Genomic DNA, 17,993 nt, shown 5'->3' on the forward strand with positions numbered 1-17,993 from the left:
TATAAAGGAAGAAAGATAAAGAATTGTACTGGGAGCTGTCCAACACAGTTTATATTACAGATTCATTACAGGTAATATTACAGATTAACTAAAAAATCTGGGAGTTTCACATACTTTTGAGGCATCAAACTGATCCCAAAGTGAATAAAGGAATATTGAATTACCCAATGTCCTTTCCATTAGCTTGGATAATTAAGAATTGAGTTTTGCATGATACAAAAAAAAAAAAAAAAAAATTAAGTACCTGAACTGTTTGTTTGTTATCTCCTCTTAAAATACTGCAGGATGTACTAAGTTCAATATGGCCCTGGGGTTTTCTAATTACATCACTCTGTATGAAAGGAAGAAAACCAAATGTAAAGTGATTAACTTTAATAGTAATAATAATGCTTTGTATTATTAATTATATTACAGGGAAGAAAATCAATCAGAAGTTTGATTTATAGTTTGAGGAATTCACTTCTAAATAGCAAGCACTTTCCACTCACCGGAGATTTGTAGTAAAGCAATTCACCACCTTTCAGAACAAACCATCTCCGCTTCCACGTCTTGACTTTACCACTCATTTTTAATAAATAGCCAGATTTTTCCAGTGGTTCCTAATTTTTAAAAGATTTAAAAACATTTTTTAAGTCTCTTTTTGGAGGCTCAAACTAACTGATTCCTTAATTTTTAAATATCTGATTCAGTGTTTACATTTTTCCCGTTATCACTAGAAGATGAACAAGTTTTAGGGAGCTTCTGCTCTGGCTGTGAATACTCTGTGTCTGTGGAGTAAGCATCAGGAGGAATAGCATAATCGCTTTCAGAAGCCACAGAGGAGAGAGACACACCTAAAAGAAACAAAGAAATAAATCGAGTCAATATTTAACACTGCGGTGGTCTAAATACCAGATCTGAGCTCTCCCATGGAATGCAACTATTCCTAAATGATAAGCCTCCCTAGACTAGATATATTCTCATTCTTTTGGCCATGAAGGGTAGGTACTGTCATGTAAATCTCCAAGGAGGTCAAAGGAACATGAATAATATTTTGGTATGATTACAACCACAGCTATTTTTACATATATAAAATATATACAATAGTCTACTAATGCATATTTTGTTAAGAATTAAAAATACATGTATGTACATATTGACATGTAGGAAAATACAAGTTAAACCTTAATTTATCAAGAGTTTCACAATCACATTTACACCACTTAATATCTGTAATCACTTTTAAAGTAATTTTACATTTTTAAAAAACACAATTTCAGTAGTACTTTTCATGTAATTCTAATAAACTACTAAATACTTTACAGATTTAAAAAATCTTTCATAAAAGAGAAGCAATGAGATCTAAAGATATAAACAGACTATTTCATTTGCCAGCAGCTATAAAGTAAAGTTCAATGGAACATTTTCATACTAATTCACTTGACTTTATAGAAAATTACTTGTGAGTTGCAAGCCACATATGGAGGGTCACTACAATTGGTGATGTAGAATATATTAAATGAAACCAAGGACTTAGATCATTATGTATTACAATATCCAGCTATTTTTAAAATGTTTATTGACATTTAAGGGACACATTAATACAATGTCACTCTTATGACACTATTCTTTACTTGACTGAGACAAGTATTAGTAACAGTTGCGATAATATCTTTATTTTTCATAGAATAACAAAAATTTAGACCTATAAGGGACCTCAGAGATTGTCCTAGCTAATGCCCTAATTCTCTAAGGAGACTAAGGCCCAGAGATTAAAGAATTTGTCCAAAGTCACATAGTTAGGAAGGGGCAATATTACAGGGTAAATCTCAGGCTCCCAGGGCCAGCGTGCCAGGCACTCTCCGAAGAGCTAGGGATAAAGCAACAAGAAAACAAAAATTTTGGCCCTTACAGAACATAGATTCTAGTGGAGGGAGAGCAATGACAAATAGGCAGTAAGTGCTATGGAAAAATAAAACATAGTGCACCTTAAAGGGAATAAAATGAGCCAGCCATAGAAGGACAAAAGATTGCAATTTCAACATGTGGCCATGGTGGATTTCACTGAGAAAGCATTGTTTGAGCAATGTACTGAAGGAGGTGAGGAAGTCATCTATATAGACATCTGGAGAAAGAACACCAGGTAGAGGAAACACCAGTGCAAAAGGTCCTGAAATAAAAGCATGCCTCGCATGTTCAAGGACAGCAGGAGGCCCGGTAAGGCCAGAGCTGAGTAAGGATGGAAAAAGGAGAAGGTAAGGTCAAAGATGTAAAAGAATTATGTAATATAGCCATCATGAGGAGCCATTGTAGTCTTTTGAGCGAAAGCATGCCATAACCACCTGATTCTGGCTGCAGTGGGGTGGGGATGGGGAGGACAAAGTGAGAGCAAGAAGACCAGTGGAAGCCCAAAATGTTAACCCAATAAAAGCTGAGCAGCTCCAGTTGAAGCTGAGGGGTTTGGAAGTACCCAGAGGTTCCATGGAACACAGTTTGGAAACCAACAGAGATGCCATGTTGCATTAAAGGCTTTTATAAAATACAGATGTCATTTAGTGGCATCAGATCTCTCTGTAACCTCTATTTATACACAAAATTTCTTCAAAGTCCACTAAAAATCATAGACACATCCAAAGTGAAGTTTTGGTTGGTTTCCACTTTATTAGATTAAACAACAACTTTTCCGGTACATTTTCTGCCACTTAGCAGTATGACGAATTGAGCTGAAATAAGTCTCACAAATTATCCAAAATGCTACATGATAACTATAAAAGAGAAACCTCATTTTGGCCAATTATCTCACTTTATTCCAACAGTAAAGTGATGTCTCTCATACGGACAAGATAAGGCTAAAAACAAACAAACAAACAAACAAACAAAAGACTATATAATTTGTCTGTAATTACAGAGAATTAAGAAGAGAATTAGAACTAGAACATAAATGTCTCAGTCCTAGGCTAACACTCTTTTCACTATGTTTTAAAGCAAGTTCTTTGATGTTTTTTTAAAAAATCCTCTTATGGGGATAAAATTCCTAATAAATGTTTTGAATAATGTGAAGTTGCCTTGCATGCCTTCGATTTTCCCTCACCTCGTTTCATGGCTCTAGGGCTGCCTGGCCCACTCCTACTGCGCGTGTCTGACTCTGATGTCCGGGAGCTGGATCTGGAGCTGTCTTCTTCCTCTGACCCGGAGGAGTCATCCAGGAAAGGGCTGTTACTTATTTGGGTTGCTTTCTAAAGAAAAGCAGAACAGCCTCCCTGTATCCATCTCTAAAATTACCTCTCTCTTTAGATACAGAATGTTTTACAGGAAGAAGTCATAGAATATGATTTTTTAATAGGAATTCAAGAATATATTTTGCCGTTGTCAAAGTCATGTTGTTAAACCCCAAATTCTAATTAGCAAGGCTTTTATCAATTATAAAAGATTCCTGAAAACATAAGGTTGTCGATACCTGATGATCCTTATTTAGGTACTTCAAGCAAGGAAGGGGTACCCCAGCTCTGATACAAAGATCTTTCTAAACTAGCAGTTTTCATTACATCATTAATAATATGTTTCCTTTAAACAATTAACAGCCATGGGTAGTCAGGGGAATCACATGGAACACAACAAAAGTAGACTCAGATCTCTAATACTGATAAGAATAAATATCATCTCTAGACCTTTCCATTTTTTCTTTTTTATAACATAGTAATATGAACATCTAAAACTCTCTATAAAAGGAGAAGCTGTGTAAAATGTTAAGAATGGAATCTGGAGCTTGAATAAACAGTTTTCTTGATCCATCATGAAGAGAACCACATGCTTAACAGTAATAATAATGAGTTACCCCTTTTAAGGTTGTATACACTGGTGTTGTCATATTCTTGTATATCAGAGATGTATAAAGTCCCGATGTGGTATATGAAAGCATCGCAACAGAATCTGAAACAGAAAACAACATTTTTTTAAAAATAAAACCTTCTAACTATTAATAGCATATTGGTCTATTTCTTATGAATTAATATAATTTCCAGTTAAAGAGATATTGGAGGAACAAATGTGATTACTAATTACTAATTATATAGTCTACATTATAAATTATGGCATTTACAGGTTTATTTATACACTTTTTTACATAGTTTATTATTTCCTCATGTGTTCTAGTGCCCCAGCTAGACTGTAGGCTCTTTGAGAGCAAGAACCACAGCTTTTATTTCTTTGGCAACTCCATACACACTTATCTCCGGCTGGACAGAACTAAGTATAATAAACTGCTTACTGACTGATTCAGTGAGTAGTACGGTATGAAGATGATCTCTGACTATTCGTAGCCCTATTACTGACATGGTATTAAAATATAATCATTCTTAAGCTTTTATCAGATGAATCTGATGTTGAAAGATTAGAATATAATTTCCTGAATGGTAAGAACAGAAGATAGCTGAAAAGGAACAGAACATTAATGGTTACCTCTAAGATATGAATTAGTGGTGGGACAGAGAGGGGCTGGTAGAAAGAATCACAGGAAAATTTCTCTTTCTATTCCATACAGCTCTCTATTGTTTGGTTTTATTTTTTGTAATGGGAATGCATTGTTTCTTTAAGAGTTTCTTGGAAGGAAGGAAGGAAGGAAGGAAGGAATGTGTTTTAAACCCTGGGACAAAAGAACACAGAGATCAATTTTTTTATAATTTTAAACACCTGAAATGCCACAGTTTCTCTGCTTTAGTTTCTTTCAGGTAAAATCATACCTCAGAGTTGAAGATATTTGTGTCTCTATACTGAGTAAAATGAATATCAATTTTAAAATATAAATCAGCAACCTTAGAAATAATTTTTTGAAAGTTTACATAATGCTATATATTCCAATGACTTTAGACATTTAGGAAGTTCTTGGCTAGTGAAACAGCAATACAAAATCACTGACTTTTTACAATATTTTTTTATTATGGTAAATAACACATAACATAAAATTTACCACCTTGTCCATTTTTAAGTGTACAGTTCAGCAGTGATAAGTGTACTCACAAAGTTGTAAGAGAGACCTCTAGAACTTTTCCATTTTGCAAATCTCTCCCCATCCCCTGGCAACTACCATTCTATTATACTTTCTGTTCCTATCAATTTGACTACTTTAGATACCTCATTTAAGTGGAATCATAGAGTATTTGTCTTTTTGTGATTGTACTATATGTTTTCCTATTATACTATCACTTAGCATAATGTCCTCAAGGTTCATCCACGTTGTAGCAAGCAAAAGCACTTACTTTTATTCACGTTCTCCACATTGAAGGCCTCAGACATTCGAATGCCTGATTTGGCTACAGCATAAATTCTGCTTTCCTAATGTAAAAGAGAGATTTGACCAGGATATTTAAAGCAAAGAAATAATTACTTTCAATACACATGTTTTTCATTTGTTCTTCATTGAATAGTCACCAGAGTACAGCATTATCATAAAACAGTATCAGTGCCAACTAAAACATGCCATTGTGAATAATACTGCAGAGATTTCTTCCATCCATTAGTCATTCCATTGTTTATCTTTGCTCCCAAATTTTTGGTTGGCATTTTAAATTCTTTTGAAGACAGGGAAAAAGTAAGAGAAAGCTTATTCACAATCACTGACTACATGTAAACACTACCTTCAATATTCTTACCATTATAGATTATGGTTAAAGGAAAAAAAAAAAAAAAGCAAAACCTTGAATGACTGTAGGATGAAGCCAGAAACCATTCACAATCATTGACTACACATATACACCACCTTTAACATTCTACCAATCCGGAACATGGTTTAAAAAAAATAAGGAAAAATCTGAAGTCAGAAATCATACAGTAGCATTAAATGCTATCACTTTCTTATTTCAATGTACTTTTCAATCAAGTAGAAGAAATAGCTAAGGTCAAACAATAAATGCATGTAAGAATTGCAATGGAATGTATATTGTCTTGTTCCAAAAGTAGCTTACTTTGCTTTCTCTTTTTCTCTGACAGAGACCTCCGAAATAGATACTGGAAAAGCTTTCAGCCCTACCGCCATGAGGAAAGGGAACCCAGGTGGCTCTGAATGCATAGATCACCAGGTCTTGAATTTTGTAGTGGGTCTAACCTGGGCATAGTTGACTGGATCAGGACATAGTGGGCAACTAAGGCTGTTCTATTCAGGCTAGCCAGCAGTCTGATAAGGAACTGGCATGAGATCTCTATTAGGGACACTAGATTGAAGAGTGGCTGACTGAATGAATCAGATGCAGTTTCTTTGAGTGTGTGGTTGGGAGATAGATACACAAACACAAACCAGCAGAGTGGGCAGAATAGAAAGACATAAAAATAAGGAAGTAAGCAGATGTGAGGCAGTTAGAAGCCATGAGAGAGTCGGGGAGAGTAGTTAGTAGAAGAAAGAGAATCACCATAGGCCTGGGAGGACAAGCTGAGCCACTGGAGTAGGGGCAATGGGTGTCATCTGTTTCTAAGAAGCTGCCTATCAGAGGTGCTGCTGAATCATCACATGTTGTCCTACTACAGTGACCATTATATTTTGAATGATATTCCAGTTCAATAAGGACATATTATGCCTTAAAATAAACTCTTAAAAATCCTTAAGGCCGGGCGCGGTGGCTCACGCCTGTAATCCTAGCACTCTGGGAGGCCGAGGTGGGCGGATCGTTTGAGCTCAGGAGTTCGAGACCAGCCTGAGCAAGAGCGAGACCCCATCTCTACTAAAAACAGAAAGAAATTATATGGACAGCTAAAAATATATACAGAAAAAATTAGCCGGGCATGGTGGTGCATGCCTGTAGTCCCAGCTACTCGGGAGGCTGAGACAGGAGGATCCCTTGAGCTCAGGAGTTTGAGGTTGCTGTGAGCTAGGCTGACGCCACGGCACTCACTCTAGCCTGGGCAACAGAGAGAGACTCTGTCTCAAAAAAAAAAAAAAAAAAATCCTTAAAATACTCATATTAATTGAGGTAACTAGAACATATCTCTTTTCCTTGAAACCTGAAAGTACCTAGCAAACACAGAAATAAAACTTCAAACTTGGCCAGTCTGCTGAAAGGCTTTTTCAGGAATAGTTTCATGAGAGGAGGAGAAGAGAGAAAGGCAAAAAAAGTAGTACAATGGTTTGCCAAATAAAATGAACTTGAAAGCCTAACTTAAATCTCTGAAAATCTCAGTATAATAAAAGAGGCAAAATTTTGACTTCTCACTGACTAAAGGATAAAATAATTGGAATTCCAGAGATTCACATGCCATTAATTTCCACTTTTTTTGTGTCATCCAGAATTTAGTAATAAACTACAGACAGTTTCATGTGGATACTGAAATGAAATGTCCTCTTGAAAGCAAATAAGAGCAGATACATCTTAAGGTCTGAATTTATACTAGGAAAACACGGCTGCTCTAATTTGCTTAAAATTACATCAGTCATGAAATGAAAAAATAATAATAAAAGAACATGACTCCAAAAACCAAAAAATTCTGCAACCCAGATGTTTACCTGGAGGCAAAGATTAAATTATAGCAATATGTGAAGAAAAACTTAACTCTATAAGAACGGATCATTTTGCCTTGTTTCAAATATAGAAAGAATTTTTTTTAATATAGCCATATGGATATTCTTAAGAAGAATCACACAATTGATAGGTTAATTATCATATTAATGGTCAAAGTTTCAAGGGAAGAAGATTCAACCTATTCTAGATCTGTAGAAGGATGCTTTGGTTAAAGCAATGGATATATGAGCTCATGAAGAAAATTAAATTTCTCTTAAAGCCAATAGAGTAAATGTCTATGTTCAAAAACTGATGACCAAGAATAGTTAATTGTCTTGGTTCAGAAATGACTCAAAAGTATCAGTTGGGGGGAACTGTTCTTCCCTACAACACCAATGTTTCCTTCCATGTGGAGGGAGCTCCAGTAAATGAACACTCCTCATCTCTTTCCACCCATCCACTTTCTCCCCTCCAGGAGGAGGAGCGGCATAATGTCATTGGTAAGCTTAGAGGGAGAAACTAGCACATAGAGCCTGCACCTTCCTCTCTCCTTTCTCTTGAGAAGTAGCTACCTGCAGGAAACAAGCGTCTGTTTTGTTTCTCGAGGTTTTAAGTTTTATAGGGGCACGGCCGCACTGGAGGAAGCCTGTGGTGGTCCAGTGTTGCCTGGGACTGGGTGAATAAATCTAGCTAATTCTGAAGTGCAGTACCAGAAAGCTTGTTTGCCCACCAATTCTCTAAAATCAGTTTTATCAGTAAATAAGGTAATATTGTAATCTCCCATCTGTTATTGTTGTCTTATTTCTCAACTGATTCAGAACTCAGTGGGGGAAGAGAAGAGGAAATTATATTCTGAAAACTGGAAAATGTCCGAACAAAGCTGGATTTGAAAAGGATCAGGAAAAGAAGTAAAACCTGAAAATGAGTGCTGAGGAAAAACTACTGTGTCTGTGTTGCACACAGCAATGTAATTACCCAAGAAGGAAAACGGTGCAGGGGAGGAGTTGGAGGTTTGCTACATGCTGCCTTCTTTGCCGAGTCACAGATTTCCTGCTCATCTGAACATGGAGATTCCAGGGAGTCATAGGAAAATAATCCATCATCACAACTCGTGTCCATATTCTCTAGAATTTCTGTATTGTCACCATCAACTAGATCAAGATCTGTTTCCTGAGGTCTCAGTGGTCGTATCATGCTTATAGCATTTCTGTTTGTACCAAACATCCTGTCGGAACTTAACTGTGGCTGGCTTAAGTGCCTTTTGGCTAGTGCTACACTTATACTGAAAACATTAGGAATCCTTAACTTTGGGGGTGGTAGGTTCGATGAAGGCACTAATTGTGTTCCTTTTCCAGGGAGTGAGTTAGGATGTTTTGGAGTTAAAGCTGGGGTCAAAATAGGGCTTGGGGTGTTGGCCTCACTTGATGAAGATGAGTAATCCAGTCTCTGAGACTGAAATTTTTTATTCAGTTCATCTGAGGAACTATCTTGTTCCTTTTTACTTGATTCAGAATTTCCCTTTCCAAGAAGACTATTCTGAGCTTTCCATTGTGCCTCCTGTTGCCAAGAATATAGCTTCTTGTGTTCTGCTCTCTTTATGCCAAAAGTCTCTTCTTCAAATATAGAACTGCTGTCATCAGATGCTGTCAGATACATTTCGCTCCCCACCCTGCTGCACTGGACTCCTTCCTCCGAGGTGTGACTGGAAAGGGTGGACGTGCACCTGGACTTGGATCTTCCTTTGCTCTCATCTTCCTCATCAGAACTCCAGTCACTCACTGGAGCCCCCAAATTCTGGGATATGCCACCCTCTGTTTCAAAGCTTGTTCTTGTATTCCGATTCTGCTCTGAGCCACAAGGAGTTTGATGCGATGTTCTCTGGCTTCTGTTGTTTTCTAGAACTTGGTTATCAACAGATTTTTCTGGAATTTCCATTTCTAGAAAAGAATAGATCATATCAGCATGTTGCCTATAATAATCTTTCTGGACATTTAGCTTTCTGGAACTACACTGCTGAAATTGGCAATTTCATATGAATAAAAGTAATTTACATTATTCTTTGTTAGCTTTATGTCCTTTTTAAACAAAAGTTTGAAAACTATAAGCTTTATGTAAAACACAGAGTCCTAACACTTCAATATAATAGTTTCAAGACTAAATTTTTTTTTTTTTTTTTACAAAGAAACACACTGGGAAAAAACCTGAAAACAGTCTATAGAGAGAAAATAAGAGAAACAAAATGTGAAACAGGGCAATTTGACTATGAAAGAAAACAGCCACCAAAAAAACGAACACCATTCATTTTATTTTAGAAGCAAAGAAAATGACAGCCTTCTTTCAACTAAATTTCAAAATTATCATAAAGGAAATTTAAGCATTATAAATACAAAGCTCTAGTTTAAGAAACAAACTTTGCACTCAAGTGTCAATACATGAAATATGCAAAATCATGAAGAAAACAAACAGGGAAAAGCTTTCCTTGTTCTACTTTTGGTTTAATCATAACTACAAAGTATGTTTTTATAATAACACTCTTTAAAAATGTTTTTAGGTATGGCTTATTTTTATTGATAACATAATAGAATAAACCAGTGGTTTCATAAACAATGAATTAAAACTTTAGACTAAAGAGTCGAAGAGAAACTTTGAAAACATGAAAAACATACATAGGACCTTCATAATTAAGGAACTAGAGGCTGAACAAATAAACTCTAAAATTTGGTATCAGGTAGTTTGTTAAATTTGCAAGTGAGCAAGAGCTTTAGGGCAGGCAACCTCAGCTGTACTAAACTGACTGTTGGAAAAGAGGAAGGAAATTAAAATGGCTTCTCAAAAAAGAAAAGAAAATACAAGTAATGCATTGAAAGCAAGGAGCAAAGGAGCCTTCTGATTGGAAAAACATTATGCAGTTGTCATAATTTCATAACCAAGCATAGAGACCAGAGAGAAATAACTTCTAGGGTTATAAATTTTCTCCTTTGGAGGAAGGAAGCTGGAACTGAAAATAGAGAAGCAGCCTCTCTAAAGTACTTGGGAAAAGTCAACAACAGAGATTCACTAGAGATGGCAGAGCCAGCAGCTACAAAGCAAAGCAAAATTTAGAGGTGCTTTAAGACTAAAAGAAGAGGAGAAATCTGCACACAGAACCAGGGTTTAAACATCTAGGTAAACATTTTCCCTTTGAAGCAATAAAGGGAAAGTCAAAGCAGTCACTAAATTATCCTCTAGGGTTCTTTTCTTTGTAAGTTTGCTATGCCATATTTAATTTCCTGTTTAATATTAGGTAATTTTTATATTTTAAATAAATAATAGGAAATTCATAGTTCTAATCTGAAACTCAGCTAAAACAAATATAGTACCTTGTAGACAGGAATATAAACTTGTAACTTTTATTTATTTATTTGTTTATTTTTAAGAGATGGGGTCTTGCCATGTTGCCTAGGCTGGCCTCAAACTCCTGGGCTCAAGTAATCCTCCCGCCTCAGCTATAGGCATGGGCCACTGCACCTCGATTTAATTTTAAATATCACTTCCACCTACTGCAGCAAAAGTATTAAGAAGAGAAAATCAGCAGAGCATGGTGGCTCACACCTATAATTCCAGCATTTTCGGAGGCCAAGGTGGGAGGATTGCTTGAGGCCAGGAGTTTGAGACCAGCCTGGGCAACACAGTGAGACCCCTGTCTCTACAAAAAATAGAAAAATTAGCCAGGCGTGGTGGTATATGCCTGTAGTCCCAGTTACTCAGAAGCCTGAGGCAGGAGGATCACTCCAGCCCAGGAATTTAAGGTTGCAGTGAGCTATGATTGCAGCACTGCACTTCAGCTTGGGCAGCAGAACAAGACCCTGTCTCTCAAAAAATAAATAAATAAATAAATAAATAATTAAAAAGAATTTTTTTTTGAGACAGGGTCTCACTCTATCACCTGGGCTAGAGTGCAGTGGTGTCATCATAGCTCACTGCAACCTCAAATTCCTGGGCTCCAGAGATCATCCTGCTTCAGCCTCCCAAGTAGCTGGGACCACAGGCTCGCACCACCACACAAGGCTAATTTTTGTATTTTTTGTAGAGCAGGGGTCTCAAACTCCTGGCCTCAAGCTATCTTCCCACCTAGGCCTCCCAAAGTGCTAGGATTACAGGCGTGAGCCACCGCACCCAGCCTAAAATTTTAAAATGAATAAATACAAAGGGAAAATCAGTTTCTCCTACACATCACTGGCAAACACTCTCAGAAAACACAAAATAATTAGATACACAAAGTTAAACTTTGTATTGCTCTTTAGGAATACTCTCATAAAACACCAAGTTGTAAGGAAAAAAAAATATGCTATATTTGGATTAATCTTAGCAAATGATTTGTCCTTTTAAAAAAAAATGCCAAAGTAAATTCCTATAGTCCATAAATACCTTCTATGCCTTTTCCTTCAGTGAACTCAGGTTCTTTAGATGAAATTTTGCGCGTTTCCTCAGCTTTTACTACTTTAGGAGGACTCCTTGCTCGAGATAAAAAGCATCCAAAGGTCAAACTGCTCAGGCGCTGGCCTTCTGAAAGCTTTAGTGTAGAGACAATGGACGTTTTCTTTCCTTGAACTTCTGCAAGGTTGTTAATCAAAATTAAGATTCGAATATTTTTATAGCAGTTTGTTAAACACAGAACCAAAGCATATTAAAAACTTACACAAATCACTCTATATAACAGAAAAAAACCTGAAGTTCATCTTTATTTACATATAATAACATTGAACCTTCGATGATGAGTATCACATGCCTATATTTAAAATCTGGGCCAGCCCAGTGGCTCATGCCTGTAATCTCAGCACTTCTGGGGAGGTCAAGACAAGACGATTGCTTGAGGACAGGAGTTCGAGACCAGCATGGGCAACATAGTGAGACCCCCATCTCTATAAAAATTTAAAAATTAGCTGGGCATGGTGGCGAACCCCTGTAGTCCCACCTACTCGGGAGGCTGAGGCAAGAGGATCCCTTGAGCCTAGGAGTTAAGGGCTTCATTGAGCTATGAGTGCCCTTCATCCAGCTTAAGCAACAAAGCGAGACTCTGTCTCAAAAATAAATGAATAAAAATAAATAAAATTGGTTTTATATATTTTGAATGTTAAAATATTTAACTGCAGAGAGAAAAAATATCTAATCCCTTTAAGAGTAGTTAGTTCTCAACCAAAACAAACAAAAAACAGATTATAAATAACTAGAGAGTTAGAGATTCTTGTAAAATCAAGTGTTGATAAATACCAATTAAGTATTGGTAAAATTTGTGCAGTATGGCACTAACTGTGAGGAAAAAGGGTTGCTTTGTTAAAGTAACCAAAGGAAATTTGGATCATCATTGGGGCAAATAGCACATTATCACTGTAATGACTTTTACTTATCTTAGTTTTCAGTAATGAGAAGAAAGCAGATGGAGGGGCTTGGTCTATGGTGACCAAAATATAAAGAGCCTTAATCACATCTTTAGAGAAAAAAAAGGGGGTAGGGGCAAAGAATTTAGACAGCTAGTGGAGTGATTATTAGGTCAGCACCTAATCATGGGTTTAATTCATCTCTAAGACTTTTAACATTGCTGCTTTTAAGATCTAAAAGCATGGTGATCCGAGTAAGAAAATTTCCAAAGAAATTTTTTAACTCCAGGAGAGCACCAAAGGATTAAGTTAAACAGCAACTGATAACTGAGTACAGTATAAGAAAAATATCTTTATGTGGTATTTTCCCTTAGATGTATCTTTTAATATTTTTATGTTGATCATCTCTCACAGTAATATTGCAATAACTATATATGCATATATATTTTAAAAGTACTACATTACATCTGTTCTTCTCAAGTCCAAGCCTAGTTTCCAAGGATTAATACCTCTTAGTCTGTAAGACCTAAGAGGCTGCCAGTAAAGACGAGAATTGTAAGCTAAGGATATCATGGAAAATATCAAGCTTTTGGGAATGGGCTTAGTACATCTAATCTATTTCAACAAGGGTGAATGTCACATAGACCTGAAACTTTAATTCTAAACATAGAATTCCAGATCAACTGTAGAAGCACCTATTTTTTTTTATCATACAGGTGGAGAAAATGATAGCAACTAGTATAAACATGCAGTAGACAAAATGTTTTCCTATGCCCTATAATCAACAATTCTATATAAGCCCCCATGAAACCAGTAAGGCACTATTACAATCATGATTTTACTAATGGGAAAAACAATTTCTAGAGATACAACACAGTTGTTAAAAAGCAGGGTATTAAAGCTGACTTCAAAGCCCATGTTCTTCCTATCATATCAGTATTTATCCAATGTATTTTGTGAAACCTCAGAGCTTTGTGGAAATGTTCCAAAGGGTATAAGAAGAGCTATGGAGGACTCTAAGTCAACAGACCTCTGGGCCTATCAATGATGCTTTTATCTGTCTTATCTACTGAGATTCTACAGAAAATTTTATTTACTTATTTGTTTTAAAAAGGTGTTCTGTTGCTAAATAAAGTTTGAAAACCTCTATTCCAGGCCATGGGTCTAATAAGCACGAACCACACATACACCCTGCTTGATTCACCTCCTTTTCAACTCAATGTTCACTTGCATGGCTATTGCCAGAACAGTGTACCAAGTGTTTAGTAAATCTCGGCTGAGTGCAGTGACTCACACCTGTAATCCCAGCACTTTGGGAGGCTGAGGCTGGAGGACCCCTTGAGGCCAAGAGTTTGAGACTAAGGAAACCTTTATCGGATGATAGTTGTGCCATCCACATTTAAGTCTTGAAGGTGAAAAGAAAGTAACCCTATGCATTGAAAAAATTTTATTCATATCATAAGCTTCTGTTCAAAATATTCAGGCTGTAAGAATTTCAATCACTTTTGAAAACCATGATACAAAGCAAAAACAGAAAATAACATGACTGACTTACTGTTCTGAAGCAAATATACCTGAAATTAATTATTCAAATAGTGTTACCCTCTTCAGGTTATTCACTAATGTCCAGCTGTGCTGCCCAATATGGTCGCCACTAATAACGTACAGCAATTTAAATTTAAATCACTTCAAATTAAATAAAATATGAAATTCAGTTCCTCAGTTGCCTCTACTCATATTTCAAGTGCTCAATAGTCACATATGGCTAGTGGCCAATACATTGGACAGCAGAGATATAGAATACTTCCCTCATCACAGAAAGTTCTATTAAAAAGTGCTGCTCTATAGTTCGAAGACTAAAAGTGAAGTTTAACAATATTATCCATTTTTAAATTATGAAAAGTGACTTCAGAGCTTGTAAAATATTCTTGCGAATTATCTCAAGAGTGGGAAATATTCCTTTTGATTTAATATTTGCAAGCAGCCAAAAGTTATAAAGAAACTCTGGAGGTACATGTCTTTCTAAATAGCCCAATCTCACTGCTGACATTATTGAGTTTATAAGTGGATCTTCAGTGGATACTCACATTCGACAGGATTCAAATCCTCATCCAGAAAACCCAAATGGGGAAAGGCCATGAGTGAATAGTCCGAGTTATGACATCACATCCAACTAACCACAAGCTCAGGCACCTAAGAACATACAGCAGTGCCTCAGAGCTTCTCTCAAAGAATGCTAAGCTCAGTGACACGTTCAGTACGTGTGAAGCCAAGGAGCCTGCCTCCTCCAGAGTCCTCAATGAAGTTACAATTGTACCATATCTGTGACCACTAAAAGGGCCTATTCTCTTTCTGAGACCAAAGTTCAAATCTTCTTAGACTTTTGGAGTACCTGCCTCTCAAATATAAATACTTCTAACTCACCACCTGGTGTGGTAAGATGGCCTCCAGGTCACATGTGACCCCCTAGATGCCCAAGTGCAGCTCCTTGACTGCATCCAAATTTTACAGAACAAATCCTTTTAATAATGTTTGGATTCAATCAAAAGGATGCACTCAAGGATCCAGAAGGCCACATGTGGCCCCAAGGCCGCAGGTTCTAAACTCCTAGTTGGAACCCACTGCACATGGTTCCTGACTTCCTGGTTTAATGTCAACATACAGTACTTTCAGCAAGTTGGACTCTCTAGGACTTATACAGTTCTAAAAAGGGGACAGATGGAAGGCCTTTAAAAATAGAGAGAAGCAAAATGAGTATCTGGTCATGTTTTTCTGACCTATGTAGTGATCACTTTGGAAGACTTGTACATCATCAATCCAATCTCTTTTTGTCTTCCATTTTCAGGCCCAACATTCACTTGGGTGCAGGAGTTCTGGTTTGTTTAGAAATTCTCTTTCATTTTATGACAATAACTTTTTATATGATGTTCATAATTGTGTCTTTGAAACATCAGAAAAAAATAGTAAAATCTTAAATAGCCAAATAAATCCAAATAAGCTATCTTAGTCAAAGTATTTGTACCTTGTAGTTTTGACTGCATTGTCCTTATCTCTTCAGTTTGGTTTTGGTTGATTAAACGAAGATTCTGATTCTCCAATTCCAGCTAAAAGAATATAATGGTATTCTTTTATATAGAGATAACATTTTCAAAATGTTCTAATAAATTATAATATTTGGAAAATGTTAATATCTAGTTACTCTATATGCAAGCAACATACAAAAGAAATGATAAGCAAATATCAGATTACTTTTCAGCACAGGCTGAAATAATCTAGATAATTATGGCATTAACATTTATTTTTTCAAAAACTAAGACTTTTAAATGTTTTCACCCCCTATTTCACTTTAAAATATTTCACTCAAAATATTTCAGCATTAAGCTGTCATATAAACTAAATAATGTATTCTTCTCAGATACCAAATACATTAATTTTGTGAGATGCACACATGTGTTCTACAATTATTTAAAATTTACTAATTAGAACTAAAATTGATCAGAATGAGGCTATTTACAGTGATCATCATGAGTCTATTGATATGTTTAATTTTAGAAATACACTGGATATTAAAATGAAAGCTACCCATCCCAATTTTGCCAAAAGACAACAGCACCACCAACCGATCAAAATTTTTTGTTTCCTTCAGAATAATCATATATTCTGATGTTTTATTTATTTAAAAGAAGGTAAAGAAAAGGAAAAAGGCAGCAATAAATACCTCATTTAACTTAACTGTTACCCATTCTTTGATCTTAGCTGCTTTCTCTTCTATTATTTTAGCTTCTTGTATTCGTATTTGTTTCTGAAATAAAATTAGCAGTTTGTTTAGTTCAAACATAAACTCAATGGTCTGGAAAAGTTACAACATAAATATACGAGGCAAATCCACTTAAACCCTGTTTCCAAGTTAATACATCTACCCACAAATTACCAAACAAATTTTAAAAAGAAAAAAATTATCCAGCATATACAATAATAAACCATTGCAAGTACTGCAAGTTTGAACAACTGCTATTCTCATTCCCTGAAAGATTATACACTAAAATCAATCCACTGAGTTTATCAGCAAAATAAACCATCTCTGGAAATGGTCTAGGATTTAGAACAGTAGCACAGGGGTCAACTAAGCTAGGGAGAGGAGAATAAAAACCTTAGGAACATGGCTTTTTCCCCCTTAAATGCTAGCTTTCAAAGATACAAGAAAAATAATCGTTGAGAAACTATAGCTCACATTTACCAACCTTAAAATCTGGTTATGATCATAAAGCTACTGAGAATGTGACTATCATATAATCACAATGGGTGAGGCCTGGGGGCAGTAGAAGGCTGAAAACCATTGACCTAAAGAAACACTGATCCCCAAGAAATAGAAAAAAAATGCTGAAAATAAACAACAATCTAACACATTCAACAAAACAATTTCAGAGTGGTCATATTTAAATGATGTTAAATGACCACTTAGGTAAATAACTCTAATATAATTTTAAAATAAACTGAACACTACACTTGTTTTCATTAAAGTGGTTTAGAAATGGTGTACACATTTCTAAGCAGAATTGGTGTCAAACATAAATATTTAAAATATAATGTTAAATAAACATTTCCAATACCCTGACAATAACAATTTATGGACATATATGGCTGCTGATAACCAAGTGCTTCCAACTTAAACACTGCACTTAAACTCTAAAGTTTGAATGTTAAGGAGCATTGTCACATTCAAAAAGTGTTAAATCTTGCCTTGAAATTTCCCCCAACTTAAAGTGAATACCATTTTGCTTTTACCTTTCACCAATAAATGTGATGCAATCCTATGGGTTGACAGAATAAGTAAGATTTCTAATCTTTGTGCTTATACACAAATGAGTACACTTATTTAGAACTCTTTTGATGATCAAATTCTTCCTAACCTGCTCTTCAAGTTGCAGTTCCAAGTTTTGAATGATGTCATCTTTTTCCTGTATTAGAGACTCCAGATCTTGACACTTTCTATATAACCTTGTCTCTGATTCACTGGTTTGAATATTAGCTGCTTTTAACTTTTCTTCCATAACTTGTACCTAAATTCAGAGGATAAAATATTAAAATTGTGCATGTATTTAATTTATCATAGTATTAAACTTAGAATTTTACTTTAACATTATATAGATTCCTAAAAGGTATCATAAAAGGA

The 17,993-nt window shown here is 35.7% G+C and overlaps 1 protein-coding gene across 1 annotated transcript in view; it reads right to left on the reverse strand.

Moving 5' to 3' along the window:
• PLEKHH2 (pleckstrin homology, MyTH4 and FERM domain containing H2) overlaps positions 1-17,993 on the reverse strand; it is an 86,173-nt gene that overhangs the window by 50,110 nt on the left and 18,070 nt on the right. The window contains exons 3-13 of the mRNA XM_069494792.1: positions 17,731-17,880; positions 16,539-16,622; positions 15,843-15,924; positions 11,871-12,056; positions 8,439-9,400; positions 5,235-5,310; positions 3,815-3,909; positions 3,071-3,215; positions 697-833; positions 489-599; positions 245-331 (exon numbers count right to left, since the gene is read on the reverse strand). Of these exons, the coding sequence (XP_069350893.1) occupies positions 245-331; positions 489-599; positions 697-833; positions 3,071-3,215; positions 3,815-3,909; positions 5,235-5,310; positions 8,439-9,400; positions 11,871-12,056; positions 15,843-15,924; positions 16,539-16,622; positions 17,731-17,880 (2,115 nt within the window). The remainder of the gene's footprint in view (positions 1-244; positions 332-488; positions 600-696; positions 834-3,070; positions 3,216-3,814; positions 3,910-5,234; positions 5,311-8,438; positions 9,401-11,870; positions 12,057-15,842; positions 15,925-16,538; positions 16,623-17,730; positions 17,881-17,993) is intronic.

This window comes from Eulemur rufifrons, chromosome 19 (assembly GCF_041146395.1).
Source record: "Eulemur rufifrons isolate Redbay chromosome 19, OSU_ERuf_1, whole genome shotgun sequence".
NCBI lineage: Eukaryota > Metazoa > Chordata > Mammalia > Primates > Lemuridae > Eulemur > Eulemur rufifrons.